At 47.3% G+C, this 17,544-nt stretch overlaps 1 protein-coding gene across 1 annotated transcript; it reads left to right on the top strand.

The window, feature by feature from the left end:
- Positions 1-14,095: 14,095 nt before the first annotated feature.
- Positions 14,096-15,999, top strand: LOC115674195 (uncharacterized). Its single transcript, XM_056316662.1, has 2 exons — positions 14,096-15,681; positions 15,795-15,999. The coding sequence occupies exon 1, from the start codon at positions 14,355-14,357 to the stop codon at positions 15,276-15,278; it is 924 nt and encodes a 307-aa protein (XP_056172637.1). The 5' UTR covers positions 14,096-14,354; the 3' UTR covers positions 15,279-15,681; positions 15,795-15,999.
- The last annotated feature ends 1,545 nt before the right edge of the window (positions 16,000-17,544 follow it).

Here is a 17,544-nt window from a genome sequence, read left to right as displayed (position 1 = left end):
CAAACATGAGTTCTACAGGGTCTGCCATACAACGCCTTGAAAGGTGCCATTCTAATACTTTGCTGATAACTATTGTTGTACGTGAACTCAACAAGATGTAGTTGCTCTTCCCAACTTCCTTTGAAATCCAGAATGCAGGCTCGCAGCATATGTCACGCCCCGAACCCCAACGGGCTCGCGACACCCCTTCCACGGTCGTATTGAACGCGACGTCCCAGGACGCGTCGCCGACCCAAACGAACTACGCAAGCGGAAGCGAAATAAAACAACCCAGACAGTAAAATATGACGAAGGGATAACACAAAACAATAATTCCAAATACACAACATTAAAACGGAGTAGTGGTTGGATATCCTACTTCGCTATACAAAAGAGCGGCACACAAAAATATGGGGCAACTTGACCCGTACTTGATCTCCGAGATACCCTTGCAGCGTCTCCAGTCACTCATGGTCGCGGATCTGAAATGGTTATATAATAACCGTGAGAACGAGTCTCAATAAGCAACCCCCTATACCCCACGTAGGCCAATGCGTACCCAGACAAGTCGTACATGCAATCTACCCCACAACATATAAAATTCACGTCATTGTACTTACCTCGCCATCAAACGCATGCTCTGCACGTTAGTTAAACGTGACAATGCAATATTAATAGTCTAATAACATATCACAATCACTCAAGCACCAACCACACTAGCACTCAATCAATCCAACCAATTCAATCACACATTCAATCAGCCACCCAATCAATTCAATCACACTCAACTCGCATACGTGGCCGAACAACTTTCCACGACCTCCCGTGTCCTTTCACACTGCCCGCGCCACTGCGCCTCGGGCCCAATCTCACAGCCGCGCCACTGCGCCTCGGGCTTAGCCCTTAGATCAAGCCGGGGCTCGGTCCCGCGTAACCACGCCTCGGGACATTTCTCTCGACCCGCGTAACCATGCCTCGTGTCATTACTTGCCTTTCTAGCCACACCCGCGTAACCACGCCTCGGGTTGGCGCCCTCGAATCAAGCCGGGCTCGGTCCCGCGTAACCACGCCTCAGGACATTTCTCTCGACCCGCGTAACCACGCCTCAAGTCATTACTTGCCTTTCTAGCCACACCCGCGTAACCACGCCTCAGGTTGGCAGCCCTCAGATCAAGCCGGGCTCAGTCCCGCGTAACCACGCCTCAGGACATTTTTTTCCCTTTCCAATGACCCGCGTAACCTACGCCTCAGGTCTAACTCACCTTTCACAGCCCGCGTAAACACGCCTCAGGCTCAGCCCTCCGATCGATCCGGGCTTTTCTCATGCACATGCACCACAATACAAAATTCACCATGCTCTTAGTCATATAAATCAATTTCAATCACCACCCATTCACCAATGTCAATCTAGCACGCCACATCAGTCAACTCAATTCATGCTCCCGACATCGGCCCACCGACCCGACATTCAAGTCGGCACATTCAATTAATCCAATTCACCCACAAGCGCCACGACAATTCAGTCAGGCATATTTATCTCAGTCAATCACTAAATCAGCCGCACAATTATCGCCACAATAATTCACCAATTAAGCACACTCAATCTAATTAGCCCACGTTTAAATTAATTCCTAAGCCGGTACTAAATTTCACCCTAAACAAGTCTAAAAATACCCAAAGTACTAGGTAAGGTTTAGGAAGTCACTTACCTAAGTTTGGCCCGGGAAAAGTCGGCTCGGGCCCAAAATTGCCCGGGTGAACAGTACCGGACTGGGCGCCTGGCCGGGTGGCTGGCCGGCGAGCTGCCTGGCCGGGTGGCTGGCCGGCGAGCTGGGCTGGCGGGACGACGGCCGGACGGCGACGGAGGCGAGCTACGGCGGCGGGCAGCGGCTGGTCGGCGGGGCGGGCGAGCTCGGTGCAAGCCGGGCCAGTGAGCTATTAGCAGGCAGGGCGAGCCAGCCGACTCCCAGTGAGCTTGGCTGAGCGCCATGGCCGGCGAGGCGACACGACGGCGGCAATGGAGACTGTAGGGGAGAGGAAGAAAGCAGGGGCAGTGGTGGCGAGAGGGGGGCGAGCTGGGGGCTGAGGGGGGGTCGAACCGGCGGCGGCGACAACGACACTCAGTCGTCGGGGCAGAGCTGGGGAGCCGGCTGGACGACTGGACGGCGGCTGGGACTCGCCGAATGCGGCGGCAAGCCAAGCAGCCGTAGCTCGCGCGCTCGGGAGGGGGAGGAAGGCAGCGTCGCGGAGCTGCCAGTACGGCGGCGAGAGGAGGACGGCGGCGACGGCGACTGGTGGGGCGGCGTCGGGCGGAGGCGAAGGGCGATCGAGTAGCGGGCTGCGGAGGCGGGGAGGAGCTGCGGAGGTGGACGGGAGTCGGGGAGAGAGGGAGCGACCAGGGCGACAGGGCGACCGACGGGGGCTGGCGGCGGTTGGCGGCGGCGGCGCACTCCCGGAGCGGATTGCGCAGCGGCAAGCGAGGCGCTCGGCGAGGTGCTGTCGGGCAGAGGAAGAAGCAGAAGCAGAAGTAAGGGTCGGGGGCAGAAGAGACGAAGAAGAAGAGGAAGGGAAGAGGGAGAAAAGAAAAAGAAAAAGAAAAGAAAAGAGGAGAGAGAAGGAGGAGACGTGAGCGGAAAAGAAGGGAGAGGGACGTCCTGCATGCATGGGCGACATGCGCGCGCGTAAGGAGAGAGAGAGAGAGAGAGAGAGAGAAAGCAATGATCGCGATCCAACGGTCACGATTCGAACCCGAAAACTATCCCACGGTCCACAAAAATCCTAATTATAATTTAGGAAAAAGGGCCAAAAGAAAATAACCCAAAACACACTACGAGGGAGGTCTACTAGTCCAAATTCGCACCCGGTCAAAAATCCACTTTCTCACTATTCCTGACAATCTCAACGCTGGCTACGATAATATTGACACCGTCCAATTTATTTCGTCCCAGAACTCCAAGAAAGTCGACACCAAAGTTTGGGCTCTAAATAACGGCCAAATTCGATCGAGTGCGATTCTAGCGAAATCTCAAGATTTAAAAATAATAACCGGGAGTGATCAGTTCCCGGGCGAGATTTTTACTATAAGCGCACTGACGAAACACCCGTTTTATAAATCCCAAAAATGGGCCAAAATTCGGAATGTCACAACTCTTCCCCCCTTAAAAAAAATTTCGTCCTCGAAATTTACAATTCAACCCAACTATTCAAACAAATGAGGGTACTGGTGTCGCATCAACTCTTCGCTTTCCCACGTCGCGCCTTCAGTTCCATGGTGCTCCCAAATCACCTTGACCATCGGAAGTTTCTTGTTCCGCAGCATTCTTTCTATTCTGTCCTCGATCCGAATTGGCTTTTGCACATACGACACTCTGTCATCCATGTCTATCTCTTCGTAGTTCAGCACGTGGGTCGGGTCCGGTTCATACTTTCTTAACATTGACACGTGGAATACGTTGTGCACTTGAGACAAATTTGGTGGTAGCGCGAGACGATAGGCCAACGTCCCAATCCTTTCCAAAATCTCGAACGGGCCTATATACCTTGGACTTAGTTTCCCTTTCTTGCCAAACCAAGATAGTCCCCTCATTAGCGAGATCTTAAGAAATACATGGTCGCCAATCTGAAATTCTAACGGCCTACGCCTTCGGTCTGCGTAACTTTTCTGATGACTTTGGACTGTTCTCAACCTTTCCCGGATAGCCTTTACTGTTTTCACCGATTGCTGAACTAACTCTGGACCTGTTATACTTCTTTCCCCCACTTCATCCCAACACAATGGTGTTCTGTACGCCCTGCCATATAGTGCCTCAAACGGTGCCATCCCGACACTCTGCTGAAAACTGTTGTTGTAGGCAAATTCCACCAAATGTAACTGTTCTTCCCACTTGCCCTGAAAATCTAACTCACACGCTCTCAGCATGTCCTCCAAAGTTTGAATAGTCCTCTCAGACTGGCCATTCGTCTGCGGATGATAGGCCGTACTGAATTGCAACTTAGTCCCCATGGTCGCTTACAAATTTTTTCAAAAATTCGCAGTAAATCGGGGATCACGGTCCGAAGTGACTGATACCGGTACTCCATGAAGACGAACAACCTGTCGCACATATAACTCTGCCAGCCTTTCTAGCTCGAAGTCCTTTCGCACCGCCAGGAAGTGCGCTGACTTCATCAATCTATCTACTATCACCCAAATAGAATCATGTCCCCTCTGGCTTCTCGGCAGTCCCGTTACAAAATCCATTATGATATGTTCCCATTTCCATTCTGGGATTTCCAACGGTTGCAACATTCCATCAGGCTTACAATGTTGTGCCTTCACTTGTTGGCACGTCAAACACTTGGCCACATGCTTGGCTACGTCTACTTTCATTCCATTCCACCAATAGTGTTGACGGAGGTTCTGGTACATCTTAGTGCTGCCCGGGTGGATACTGTAATTGCTCATATGAGCCTCCGACAAAATCTCTTCCTTAAGCTCCAAATCATCGGGCACACACAAACGTCCTCGAAATTTAAGAATTCCATCTTCAAACACTCGGAAGTCCGGTTTCCTCTTAGTGTTATCCATACTCACGATTTTCTGAATCTCAAGGTCCGTAGACTGCAGCATCTTGATCTTGGCTTGCACTTCCGGCTCAATCCTTAATGTCGCCATCAGACTGGAGAGGTGTTTTACCTCGAACTTAAATTCTGAGTTCCGCGCTCCCTCCAATAAAATTCACTCTTTGACCAACAAATGCGCGATGCTCGATTTCCGACTCAAGGCATCCGCTACCCGGTTGGCTTTACCGGGATGATACAATATATCACAATCATAGTCCTTTAGCAATTCCATCCAACGCCTTTGGCTCATATTCAATTCCTGAAAACTCTCTTTGCACTTTTCCGTCCATTCAAACTTAGTCTCCTTCTTAAGCAACCTTGTCAATGGAGTGGCTATTGCCAAGAATCTTTCCACAAATCGTCTATAGTAACCTGCCAATCCTAAGAAGCTTCGAATCTCAGTAACTGTCGTCGATCTCGGCCAATCCATCACTGCCTCAATCTTTGCCGGATCCACGAGATTCCTTCTCCGGAAATTATGTGCCCAAGAAACGCTACACGGTTCAGCCAAAACTCGCACTTGCTAAACTTAGCATACAGTGCATGCTCCCTTAACGTCCGTAGAACTCTTTTCCAAGTGTGCCTCATGTTCCTCGGGACTCTTTGAATACACCAAGATGTTGTCTATGAAGACAATGACGAACTGATCTAAGAATTCTTTGAACACCCGATTCATTAAATCCACAAAGGCTGCAGGGGCGTTCGTCAGTCCAAACGGCATCACCGTAAACTCATAGTGTCCATGCCTCATCCTAAATGCCGACTTCGGCACGTCCTCCTTCTTAATCCTTAATTGGTGATAGCTAGTCCTCAGATCGGTCTTAGAAAACACTGACGTCCCTTGTAACTAGTCGAACAGGTCATTTATCCTTGGCAACGGTACTTATTCTTAATGGTCACCTGATTCAATTGTATATAGTCAATACACAATCTCAATGATCCATCCTTTTTTCCTCACGAATAACACTGGCGCTCCCCATGGAGACGCACTCGGGCAAATAAAACATTTATCCAATAACTCCTGCATTTGAACCTTCAATTCTTTCAATTCTAACAGCGACATCCTATAGGGCGCTTTCGAAATTGGTTCCGTCCCTAGGGCCAACTCAACCACAAACTCCACTTCACTGTCAAGAAGCAATCCCGGCAATTCCTGAGGAAAGACATTGGGAAGGTTACACATCTCGACTATTTCCTTGAGTCTTGGTTCCTCAACCAACTAGTCAACCACAAAATAATCATCTTTCTATACCTTAAAGACAAAGTTCAATCCATCCAATTTCAATCCAACAGTCTCCCAAAACCAATCACATCGATTCTTTACAAAATCTGAAATTTCTAAGCAACACTCATCCTTCCAAACCAGTCCAAAAATGTCATCAGTAATTCAGAAATCCTCAAAACGATTGCACCTATTCACCATAAGTGATTATAAGTCTTACATGACCATTCAAGTTATAATTTCAAATTCCTCTCTTATTGCACCCACTATCATCATATAACGCATCCAGACTTTCAAGACAAATCCTCTGATTCCTTCCCAACCACCGCGTACATCTTTCCTTGTGCCTGCGGTTAATCTGGTTATTACGCGAGGCAGTTCTCGCTTAATGTCCTACTTACGGTTGTTGTTGCCGTATTAACGATCTAGCTTATCGGTTCGGGTAGTTTCTCACTTGGTGACCATGTTGGCCACATCCAAAATACACTCCAGGTCCACCTGGGCAGGGGCCATTCCCATGCCTCTTTCCACAAGACCGACATGCGGTATTGGAGTGGTAACTCGGCTTCCCAAAGTCCTTTCTTACTAGAGGGACAAATCTCCGATTCTCTGTCATAGACTTCATTCCAAAGTTCCTATTGTCCCTAGCTGGCGTGTACCGCAATCCCTATACGGTAACCCTCTCATTCATATCCCTTTCAACCGTTTAAGCCTTGTCATACAGCTCATTACAATCCCTTAAGTTCATTAACATCAACTGACTGCGGAGGTTCGGTTTCAGTCCATCCCGGAACCTCCTTGTCCTATCCACACGATCATTAACTATCCTTGGTGCGTACTTAAATAACCTTACCAACTCTACCTCGTACTGATCGACTGACATTCAATTTTAGTGAAGCCGAAGAAACTCTGTCATTTTCTGTCCTCACGTGCTCTCTGAAAAGTACCTCCCATTGAAGGCCTCGATAACGACACCCCAGCTTGGAAATATGCCCTATGAAATATCCCACTTCTGGGGCCCTCTTACCAATCATTTACATTTCCTTAAAGTTGATATATAGCCAGGGTCACTTTCTCCTCACCAGTGCACCCGAATACCTCCAGAGCAATGTAGCCTCAGGGTCACCTTTACCATCGAACTTCAGAGGTTTCGATTTCAAATATTTTCCAACCAGCTGACGCATCTATCTGACTGCATTAACTTGCCCTTGACCTTGATTCCCAACATTTCCATTAACGGCGACAATAATGGCCTCAGCATCGGTGGCATTAGTGGCAACAGTAGCATTTCGCTCCTCAGTTTGCCTTCCCATTAAAATTCCAACTCCCTCGAGTGCCCTCAAAATTCCATCCACTATGGGATCCTCTGCAACTCTAACTTGCGGACCTACACGATCTCGACCTCGACCTCTTCCTCGGCTACTCATACTCACAGGGTTCACACCACCCACTTACCTGCTATAATTCCCCTTGGGAATTAAAGACCTAGGCCAACTATACCAGTCTAAAGCCCTAGGCAGTGAATCACAACAATAATTCACTAAGCAGGCAGCCAATCACAATCGACAACCAATCACAACCAACATAGTTCGTGCACTTACCTCAAGTCCTGACGCACCTGCACCTCACATAATATTGCATAAAAATCACTTAGCAAATCACAATCACACAGTCTGGGGTACGCATGGCACACAAATCTCTCTAACTAACTACCCCAAAGTCATCGCTCCTTATCACTCCAGTTTCGACCATATTGGTTCGAGCTAACCTTGCTATGATACCAAATCAACGGGGATGTCACGCCCCGAACCCCAACGGGCTCGCGACACCCCTTCCACGGTCGTATTGAACGCGACGTCCCAGGACGCGTCGCCGACCCAAACGAACTACGCAAGCGGAAGCGAAATAAAACAACCCAGACAGTAAAATATGACGAAGGGATAACACAAAACAATAATTCCAAATACACAACATTAAAACGGAGTAGTGGTTGGATATCCTACTTCGCTATACAAAAGAGGGGCACACAAAAATATGGGGCAACTTGACCCGTACTTGATCTCCGAGATACCCTTGCAGCGTCTCCAGTCACTCATGGTCGCGGATCTGAAATGGTTATATAATAACCGTGAGAACGAGTCTCAATAAGCAACCCCCTATACCCCACGTAGGCCAATGCGTACCCAGACAAGTCGTACATGCAATCTACCCCACAACATATAAAATTCACGTCATTGTACTTACCTCGCCATCAAACGCATGCTCTGCACGTTAGTTAAACGTGACAATGCAATATTAATAGTCTAATAACATATCACAATCACTCAAGCACCAACCACACTAGTACTCAATCAATCCAACCAATTCAATCACACATTCAATCAGCCAGTCCAATCAATTCAATCACACTCAACTCGCATACGTGGCCGAACAACTTTCCACGACCTCCCAGGTCCTTTCACACTGCCCGCGCCACTGCGCCTCAGGCCCAATCTCACAGCCCGCGCCACTGCGCCTCAGGCTTAGCCCTTAGATCAAGCCGGGCTCGGTCCCGCGTAACCACGCCTCGGGACATTTCTCTCGACCCGCGTAACCACGCCTCGGGTCATTACTTGCCTTTCTAGCCACACCCGCGTAACCACGCCTCGGGTTGGCGGCCCCGAGATCAAGCCGGGCTCGGTCCGCGTAACCACGCCTCAGGACATTTCTCTCGACCCGCGTAACCACGCCTCGGGTCATTACTTGCCTTTCTAGCCACACCCGCGTAACCACGCCTCAGGTTGGCAGCCCTCAGATCAAGCCGGGCTCAGTCCCGCGTAACCACGCCTCAGGACATTTTTTTTCCCTTTCCAATGACCCGCGTAACCTACACCTCAGGTCTAACTCACCTTTCACAGCCCGCGTAAACACGCCTCAGGCTCAGCCCTCCGATCGATCCGGGCTTTTCTCATGCACATGCACCACAATACAAAATTCACCATGCTCTTAGTCATATAAATCAATTTCAATCACCACCCATTCACCAATGTCAATCTAGCACGCCACATCAGTCAACTCAATTCATGCTCCCGACATCGGCCCACCGACCCGACATTCAAGTCGGCACATTCAATTAATCCAATTCACCCACAAGCGCCACGACAATTCAGTCAGGCATATTTATCTCAGTCAATCACTAAATCAGCCGCACAATTATCGCCACAATAATTCACCAATTAAGCACACTCAATCTAATTAGCCCACGCTTAAATTAATTCCTAAGCCGGTACTAAATTTCACCCTAAACAAGTCTAAAAATACCCAAAGTACTAGGTAAGGTTTAGGAAGTCACTTACCTAAGTTTGGCCCGGGAAAAGTCGGCTCGGGCCCAAAATGACACGGGTGAATAGTACCGGACTGGGCGCGGGCGCGGGCAACAGGCGCGGTGGCCGGCCAACGCGGGCACAGTGGCCGGACGGTGTGCCTGGTGCGCGGGCGCGGTGGCCGATCGGGGCATGCCCGGCGCACGGCAAGTTGAACGGGCGAGGTGTCCGGGCCGAACGGGCAAGGCGCCGGCCACGGCCGGCGACGAGCCCGGGCCGGACGGGCGACGCGCCCGGTCGACGGGCACGGCGCGGCAAGCCGGGCCACGGCCCGGGACGCTCGACCGGCGAGCTCGAGCACGGCCCAGGCACGCTCGGCGGCGAGCCGCCCGGCCGGGTAGGCTGGCCGGCAAGCCGGGCTGGCTGGGACGACGGTTGGACGGCGACGGAGGCGAGCTACGGCGGCGGCGCAGCACTGGTCGGTTTGGGTCAGGCGAGCTCGCAAGCCGGCCGGCGAGCCGACCGGCCATTGGTTGGCCGGGCTAGCCGGCGAGGCGACACGACGGCGGCAACGGAGATCAGAGGGAGAGGGAAGAAAGCAGGGGCAAGTGGTGGCGAGAGGGGGCGAGCCGGGGGGGGGGGGGTCGAACCGGCGGCGGCGACAACGACACTCAGCGCGTCGGGCGGAGCTGGGGAGCCGGGCCGGACGATCGGACGGGGCTGGCCGGGACTCGCCGAACGCGGCGGCAAGCGGCGGCGAGCCGAGCTCGCGCGCTCGGGAGGGGAGGAAGGCAGCGTCGGGCGGAGCTGCCGGGCGACGCGGCGGCGAGAGGCGAGAGGAGGACGGCGGCGACGGCGACTGGTGGGGCGGCGTCGGGCGGAGGCGAAGGGCGATCGAGCAGCGGGCTGCGGAGGCGGGGAGGAGCTGCGAAGGTGGACGGGAGTCGGGGGAGAGAGGGGAGCGACTAGGCGACGGGGGGGACCGACGGGACTGCTGGCGGTTGGCGAGCGGCGGCGCAGCTCGGTCGGAGCGACGGCGGCGCGAGGCGGTCGGCGAGGTGCGGTCGGGCAGAGGAAGAAGCAGAAGCAGAAGTAAGGGTCGGGGGCAGAAGAGACGAAGAAGAAGAGGAAGGGAAGATGGAGAAAAGAAAAAGAAAAAGAAAAGAAAAGAGGAGAGAGAAGGAGGAGACGTGAGCGAAAAAGAAGGGAGAGGGGACGTCGCATGCATGGGCGGACATGCGCGGCGCGCGGAAGGAGAGAGAGAGAGAGAGAGAGAGAGAGAGAGAGAGAGAGAGAGAGAGAGAGAGAAAGCAATGATCGCGATCCAACGGTCACGATTCGAACCCGAAAACTATCCCACGGTCCACAAAAATCCTAATTATAATTTAGGAAAAAGGGCCAAAAGAAAATAACTCAAAACACACTACGAGGGAGGTCTACTAGTCCAAATTCGCACCTGGTCAAAAATCCACTTTCTCACTATTCCTGACAATCTCAACGCTGGCTACGATAAGATTGACACCGTCCAATTTATTTCGTCCCGGAACTCCAAGAAATTCGACACCAAAGTTTGGGCTCTAAATAACGGCCAAATTCGATCGAGTGCGATTCTAGCGAAATCTCAAGATTTAAAAATAATAACCGGGAGTGATCAGTTCCCGGGCGAGATTTTTACTATAAGCGCACTGACGAAATACCCGTTTTATAAATCCCAAAAATGGGCCAAAATTCGGAATGTCACAGCATATCCTCGAGAGTTTGAATCGTTCTCTCGGATTGTCCATCTGTCAGTGGATGAAAAGTGGTGCTGTACTACAGCTTTGTTCCCATGACACCTTGAAGACTCTTCTAGAACGCGGTGATGAACTTAAGATCTCGATTCGACATGATCGTTACAGGCACACTATGAAGGCGAACTATCTGCTGTACGTACAACTCCGCATACTTGTCCATGGCAAAGTCCTTTCGCATCGAAATGAAATGAGCAAACTTTGTAAGTCTATCCACTACCACCCAGATAGAGTCATTACCTCTTTGGCTCCTCGGTAAACCCATCACGAAATCTATCATGATATGCTCCCATTTCCATTCTGGTATTTCCAACGGTTGCAGCAGTCCGCCAGGCTTATAATGCTGGGCCTTCACCTGTTGACACGTTAAACATCTAGCCACATGCTTGGCAATATCTCCCTTCATGCCATTCCACCAATAATATTGGTACAGATTTTGATACATCTTCGTGCTGCCCGGATAAATACTGTAGTTACTGCGATGAGCTTCTGCTAAAATTTCCTCCTTAAGTCTTTCATCATTGGGCACGCACAATCGTCCAAGAAACTTCAAGATCCCATCTTCTGATACTTGAAAGTCAAGTTTTCTCTTAGTTGTGTCCATTTGCCAAATCTTATGCAGTTCAGGGTCCGAAGGTTGTGCTGCTTTAATCTTGGTTTGCATTTCGGGCTCAATTCTGAGAATAGCCATTAAACTCGAGAGGTGACTTATCTTGAACTTGAAATCTGAGTCCCGAATTCCTTCAAGTAAAATCCACTCTGTTGACACCTAAATTTTGTCAACCTAGTTAGTCGTTCATTATATAGAAAACTAGGGATCGATCTTGGCCCCTAAACAAAAATAATAATTAAATTGCATATAGATGTTAGGTACATTTGCATTAGTAGTTAATTAGTTGGACCGGCGGCGAATGGGCTTGAATGATGTTCTAAGCTTAATTTGAGCGCGAACTCACAAGTGCATAAAATTTGGCCAAACCCAAAAATTGCGAGCAATAAGGCTATTAATTTTGAAAATTTTAATTCCGTGGGGGTTTAATAACAAGATCTTCATATTAGGCAAAGATTTTCTTTCAGAAGCACTAGTCTTGGCCGCAATCCTCTCTCCACCGAATCTTTTATCTACATCCATGTGGACAATCTTTGCAAAAGATTTCTGGATATTTAAAAGATTGGGGAAACATGCTAGTCAGATTGGTGAAAGAAGCAAAATACAATCAAGCAAAAAGATACAAGCGTGCAGACAAGGGAGAGGGAAGGAAAGCGCAATATATTTTAAGCATCCACAAGAGGAAATAAAATATGTTTCCTTTTCTTGATAGCCCAGACCCTTTGACCTATAAAAGGGGACCCTCACAGAAGAAGGGAGAGGAGGCCACACATATTGAATACACGGCCAGAGAGATTGGGAGTGGGAGCCGAGAGAGATCGCAAAGTTCTTCAGAATTGAAGATGGTGAGTGAACGGTGGTCTTTGGGGTCTTCTTCGTGAGTGCAGTTTGATTATTAGGTCAAGCATCCACTCACAATCCCCCCATACCTGAAGCTAGTTCAACACACAAAGGAGACCAATACCCAGAAGCAAAGCGGTGATTTTTGGCTTGGCTCGTCCAGTCCTTGCTTAGCCACGCCATATCGACGAGCTCCTCAATGACTAGCAGCTTCCATCTACCACAAGGCATTTTTCCAGTACACAACCGGCAGCCATCGTCCAGCTTGAACCTGATCAACCACGATACTGCTGCTGCATCGAGAACTCCATCCACGACGCCACTAGTCGAGCCTTGCATCGACGACTTTGCTTCCCAGTCCAATCCATATGTCCTTTCTGGCGTGCTTGTCTTGTTGCAGCGTTCCTGGTGCTTTCCTTGGCGTCTCATGCACATCCGGCCGTGTTACAACTTCTTATTGGCATGATAACCTAAGTAGCACCGACACGTTTGGTAGGCGTCCATGTCGGTGTCCAACACGTGTCGCGTGTCCGACACGCTCCGACACGCTCGGACACGCGGTCAACGAGTGTCGGAGATCCGACACGCAGTCAACGCCGCCGACACGCCGCTAACACGCGAGTCGGGAATTTCGACACGCGCAGGGTTAATTTTATAAATTTCCAAAAATTTAGGGGTCAAAATGTAAATTTATAGAAAAAAATAAAAAAAAAAAGAAAAGAAAAGGGAGAAAGCTTACTTAGTTCTATCGTGCCCTAACCTTCTCAGCTCTGCATCTCCGATTCTCCATCTCTCAAATTTCACACAACTGGCGCAGGAGTGCGAGAACGATTCAGCACGAAGAACTTGATGAGCACGGAGAACGACGTCTACGCGGCACGATTTTGAGGCAAGGTCGTTCCAGCCGTCACTCGATTCAGCGACTCCTTCAAGAATTGGAAGTCAGCCGAGCGCTCAAAGTCGCCGAAGTCCTTCAAGAAGTCGGTGAGTCGGTGAGTCACCTCACTTTTGCTGGGATCTTTGGGTTTTAATGGGATTTCTTGGTGAGGAGAGGAATTTGGTGAGATTGGAGAGAGAGAGATGATGGTGCCCATTTATCTATGCTATCGTTCAGATGCAGCGCAGCAAAAAATAACACTAAAAGTAGGTTGTGGAAGCATTTATCTTAGAGACTGAGACCACTGGGAGTTTTCTCGGAGGGATTTTCGCTTTGTGAATGTTGAATTTCTTGTCGAGAGCTATATATGGCGAGAGTCGATTTGTTTGCTGTCGCCACTATCTTTGTCGAATCGCACGATCGGTTTTTGGGCTGCTATTTGGGCTTTTCAGTTTTCACTTTTCACAGCATGTTGTATGTTAATTGCTTTGCCAAGGCGGCTCGCTGTCTGACTTTAGCTTTGATATTTGTTGGTTTCGTGTTTATATTCATCTTGAGAGTTCGAAATTACTTTTAGTTTGCGATGATTCTACTTGTTTATTGACCTAATTTGAATAACATGCCTAATGTCCTGTGTTTTGACGAATGACTAGTTGTGATTTGCATTACAATATCTTTTATTTAGGAATTTGATATAGTTTTTTCAGTCTATGGGTATGCTCGAACTTCTCTATCTTGCTTTCTCTTGCCCTTTGTTGAAATGTTGGCCCTTCACTCGCAAATTTGACAGAACAATTATTATATCAATATGTATTTATTTGTAGTATATATTAAATTTATGGTTCTTGTAATTGTATTTTTTGTAGAGTAATTTCAAGCATGAATAGTAGCACTTCTAGTACACAAGGGCCTACGGCTACATTCACCAACAAAGATTCCAATAAACCACTATGGAGGTATGTTACTAAGTTAGCTACACATAGCGATGCGGGGGGAAATTTGCCTTGGAAATGCAATTATTGCAAAAAGGATTTTAGGAGTTCATACACGAGAGTGAGGGCCCATTTGTTGATGATAAGTGGAAAAGGAATTGGAAGATGTGGAAAAGTAGAAAAAAAAAGATCTTTTGGAGATGGAAAGATTAGATGAAGAGGTCAATACTAGAATAGCGAATCTTGTGCCTAAAAATGTACCTTTGCCCTCTTCGAGTTTATCAATTAGTGGTGGTGGTGGTGGTGGGATGGATTCATCCTTTGACCCCAAAAAAAGGAAGATTGGAAGTAGTAGTGGTGGTGGAGGGTCGCTTGAGAAGGCATTCAACATGACTCAACGGGAACATTTAGATTATGAAATTGCTAGGATGTTTTATTCGACGGGATTGCCGTTTAACCTAGTAAGGAACCTTTACTTTCAATCCGCTTTTACTTATGCCGCTAATCATAATATTGCCGGGTATGTACCACCGAAATATAATTTGTTAAGGACCACTTTGTTGCAAAAAGAGAAGGCAAATATTGATAGGTTGTGTGCACCTATTAGAGACATGTGGAGGGAGAAGGGTGTAAGTGTTGTGAGTGATGGATGGAGTGACTCACAAAGGAGACCACTTATTAATTTTATGGCGGTGTCAGATGGAGAACCTATGTTTATAAAATCGGTTGATTGTTCGGGAGAAAGAAAGGATATGCATTTCATTTTTAACTTGTTGAAAGAAGTAATCAATGAGATTGGCCATGAGAATGTGGTTCAAGTAATTACGGATAATGCGTCAAATTGTAAGGGTGCGGGACAACTCATTGAGCAAGAATTTCCATCCATTGTTTGGACGCCTTGTGTGGTGCACAGCCTTAATCTAGCTTTGAAGAACATTTGTGCCGCAAAGAATGTGGAGAGCAATCAAGTAATTTATGATGAATGTAGTTGGATTTCAGAGATTGTTGATGAAGTTATGAAAATCAAACATTTCATCATGAACCATTCCATGAGATTAGCAATATACAATGAGTTTGTTAACTCGGAGTTGCTTTCCGTAGCGGATACACGTTTGCTTCGATGATTGTGATGCTTAGGAGGTTTAAGTTGATAAAAAGTGGTCTTCAAAGCATGGTCATTTGTGACAAATGGAATATCTATTGAGATGATAATCAAGGGAGGGCTAAGTTTGTCAAGGAGAAGGTGTTGGATGATTTTTAGTGGGATTCAATTGATTATATACTTTCATTTATGGCTCCTATTTATGACATGCTTAGAATTTGTGACACCGACAAGCCTTGTCTTCACTTAGTTTATGACATGTGGGATTCAATGATTAAAAAAGTGAAGAAAGCTATATATGAGCATGAAGTGAAAAGGCTAGATGAGGAGTCTACATTTTATGAGGTGGTTCATACAATTCTTGTGGATCGTTGGACTAGAAACAACACTCCACTTCATTGCTTGGCACATGCCTTGAATCCTAGGTAAGTTCTACAATTGTATGAAATTATTACTTTATTAGTTGTTCTTTCTTTGACATGATAATATAATACTCTCCTCTTACTTATTATGGTTTTCTATTTTTATTTTAAATAAGGTACTATAGTGATCAATGGCTCAATGAAGATCCTTCTCGAGTTTCTCCATACAAGGATAACGAGGTCATCCAAGAGAGGAAAAATGCTTTAGGAAATACTTTCCTAACTTGGATGAGCGAACCAAGGTGAATTTGGAGTATGTAGATTTTGCATACAAAAATGGGGAGTTTAGAGAATTTGATTCCATTTAAAGTCAGTATTCTATGGATCCTAAAGCTTGGTGGGTTATTCATGGCGGAAGTGCACCTATGCTTCAAAGCATAGCCTTAAAGCTTCTTGCACAACCTTCTTCTTCATCATGTGCCGAGAGGAATTGGAGTACTTACTCCTTTATGCAGTCGGTGAGGAGAAATAAGATGACCCCAAAACGTGCAGAAGATTTGGTTTTCATTCGTAGTAATCTCCGTCTTCTATCAAGAAAAAGCTCACAATATGCACAAGGAGAGACCAAGATGTGGGATATTGGTGGAGATGCATTTGACATGTTTGAAGATGTTGGAGTGCTTGAAGTTGCGAGTCTTTCACTTGATGAGCCGGAGATGGAGTCCGATGTATTTTTAGAAGAAGTGGATGATGTAGATGAATAACTTCTTGTTATATTTGATGATGAAATGTGGATTGTTTTTTTGTTTTTGACTTCTTTTTCATTTGCCTTGTTGGTTGGGTCAGTGAAGTGTTCTGGGGAAGGTGCTGATGCAGAAAGATTGGGTTCGGTGGTATGGATGCTTTCACTTTGTAAGACTTTGCTGCTGCTTCTTAACTTTGTGAATTCATGAATCTAGGGTGGATATTTGCTCTTTGGAAATGACTTGTTACTTTCTCCTGTGGAAGCTAACTGTGCCAATGTATGGAACTTTGTCATGCGCAAATGATTCAACACTTGTTCGGCCTTCGATTCGATCATTGACCCTTGTTTCAGCCTTTGACAAGGATTGGCACAATGCCTCTTAGCCTACTACATCATGGTCTTGTCTTATTATTTATTTATTTGTGGATTTGAATCAAATTAATTTATCATGTATATATAAAAATATACTTTTAATTTATAATGTGTCCGAACGTGTCGGAATTCTGTATTTTTTGAGAAATAACGTGTCGCGCGTCGTGTCGTGTCGTGTCACGTGTCGCGTGCCGTGTGTCGGTGCTACTTAGATGATAACACCTCAAGCAACACACATATAATTCCTTCAATGGTACTTTTACACGTGTAGTGCAAGAAGTTTTTCTTGTGCAGGTTCCTTGGTGTTTGAGAACGCCTACAGTATTGTTTTGTTCTCATTGCCAATTAATCATCGTTGGTCGTATCCTCATCGTGGACACTTTGCCGAGACCATCATTTGTCAAGCATCACTGAAAGCCCCACCGCAATCCGAGCCATCCCGTTGAGTTCGAAATTGGAAACGCTATCCAGGTGGTATTGCAAATTAGGTAAGAATCTTCATTAATTAGATTTTCGTATATTTTGTTGCCTAATTTGTGAAATTACAGGATTGTTTGAATCTTCGAATATTATTCATATCCGTGAAATCCTCAAGTAGATTTAAATTATGAATTATTTCCTAATTTCATAACGTGCTATGGTCGTCAATCCGATCTTCCGCTCGAGATATGATTCGCGACCGCACGAAAAATCGTTAATATGATCTCCCGCCCGAGATATGATTCGCGATTGTGCGAAAGATTGGCCAATACAATCCTCATGTCCGAGATATGATTTGTCAATCTATTTTTTCTAAATTTAAAAGGGAT

The sequence above is a fragment of the Syzygium oleosum genome, unplaced genomic scaffold, assembly GCF_021117445.2.
Source record: "Syzygium oleosum isolate NSW1041296 unplaced genomic scaffold, Sole_v2.1 Sole_v2.12, whole genome shotgun sequence".
Classification (NCBI taxonomy): Eukaryota; Viridiplantae; Streptophyta; class Magnoliopsida; order Myrtales; family Myrtaceae; genus Syzygium; species Syzygium oleosum.
The sequence above is the reverse complement of the archived record's forward strand: the minus strand, read 5'-3'. Positions and strand labels throughout refer to the sequence as shown.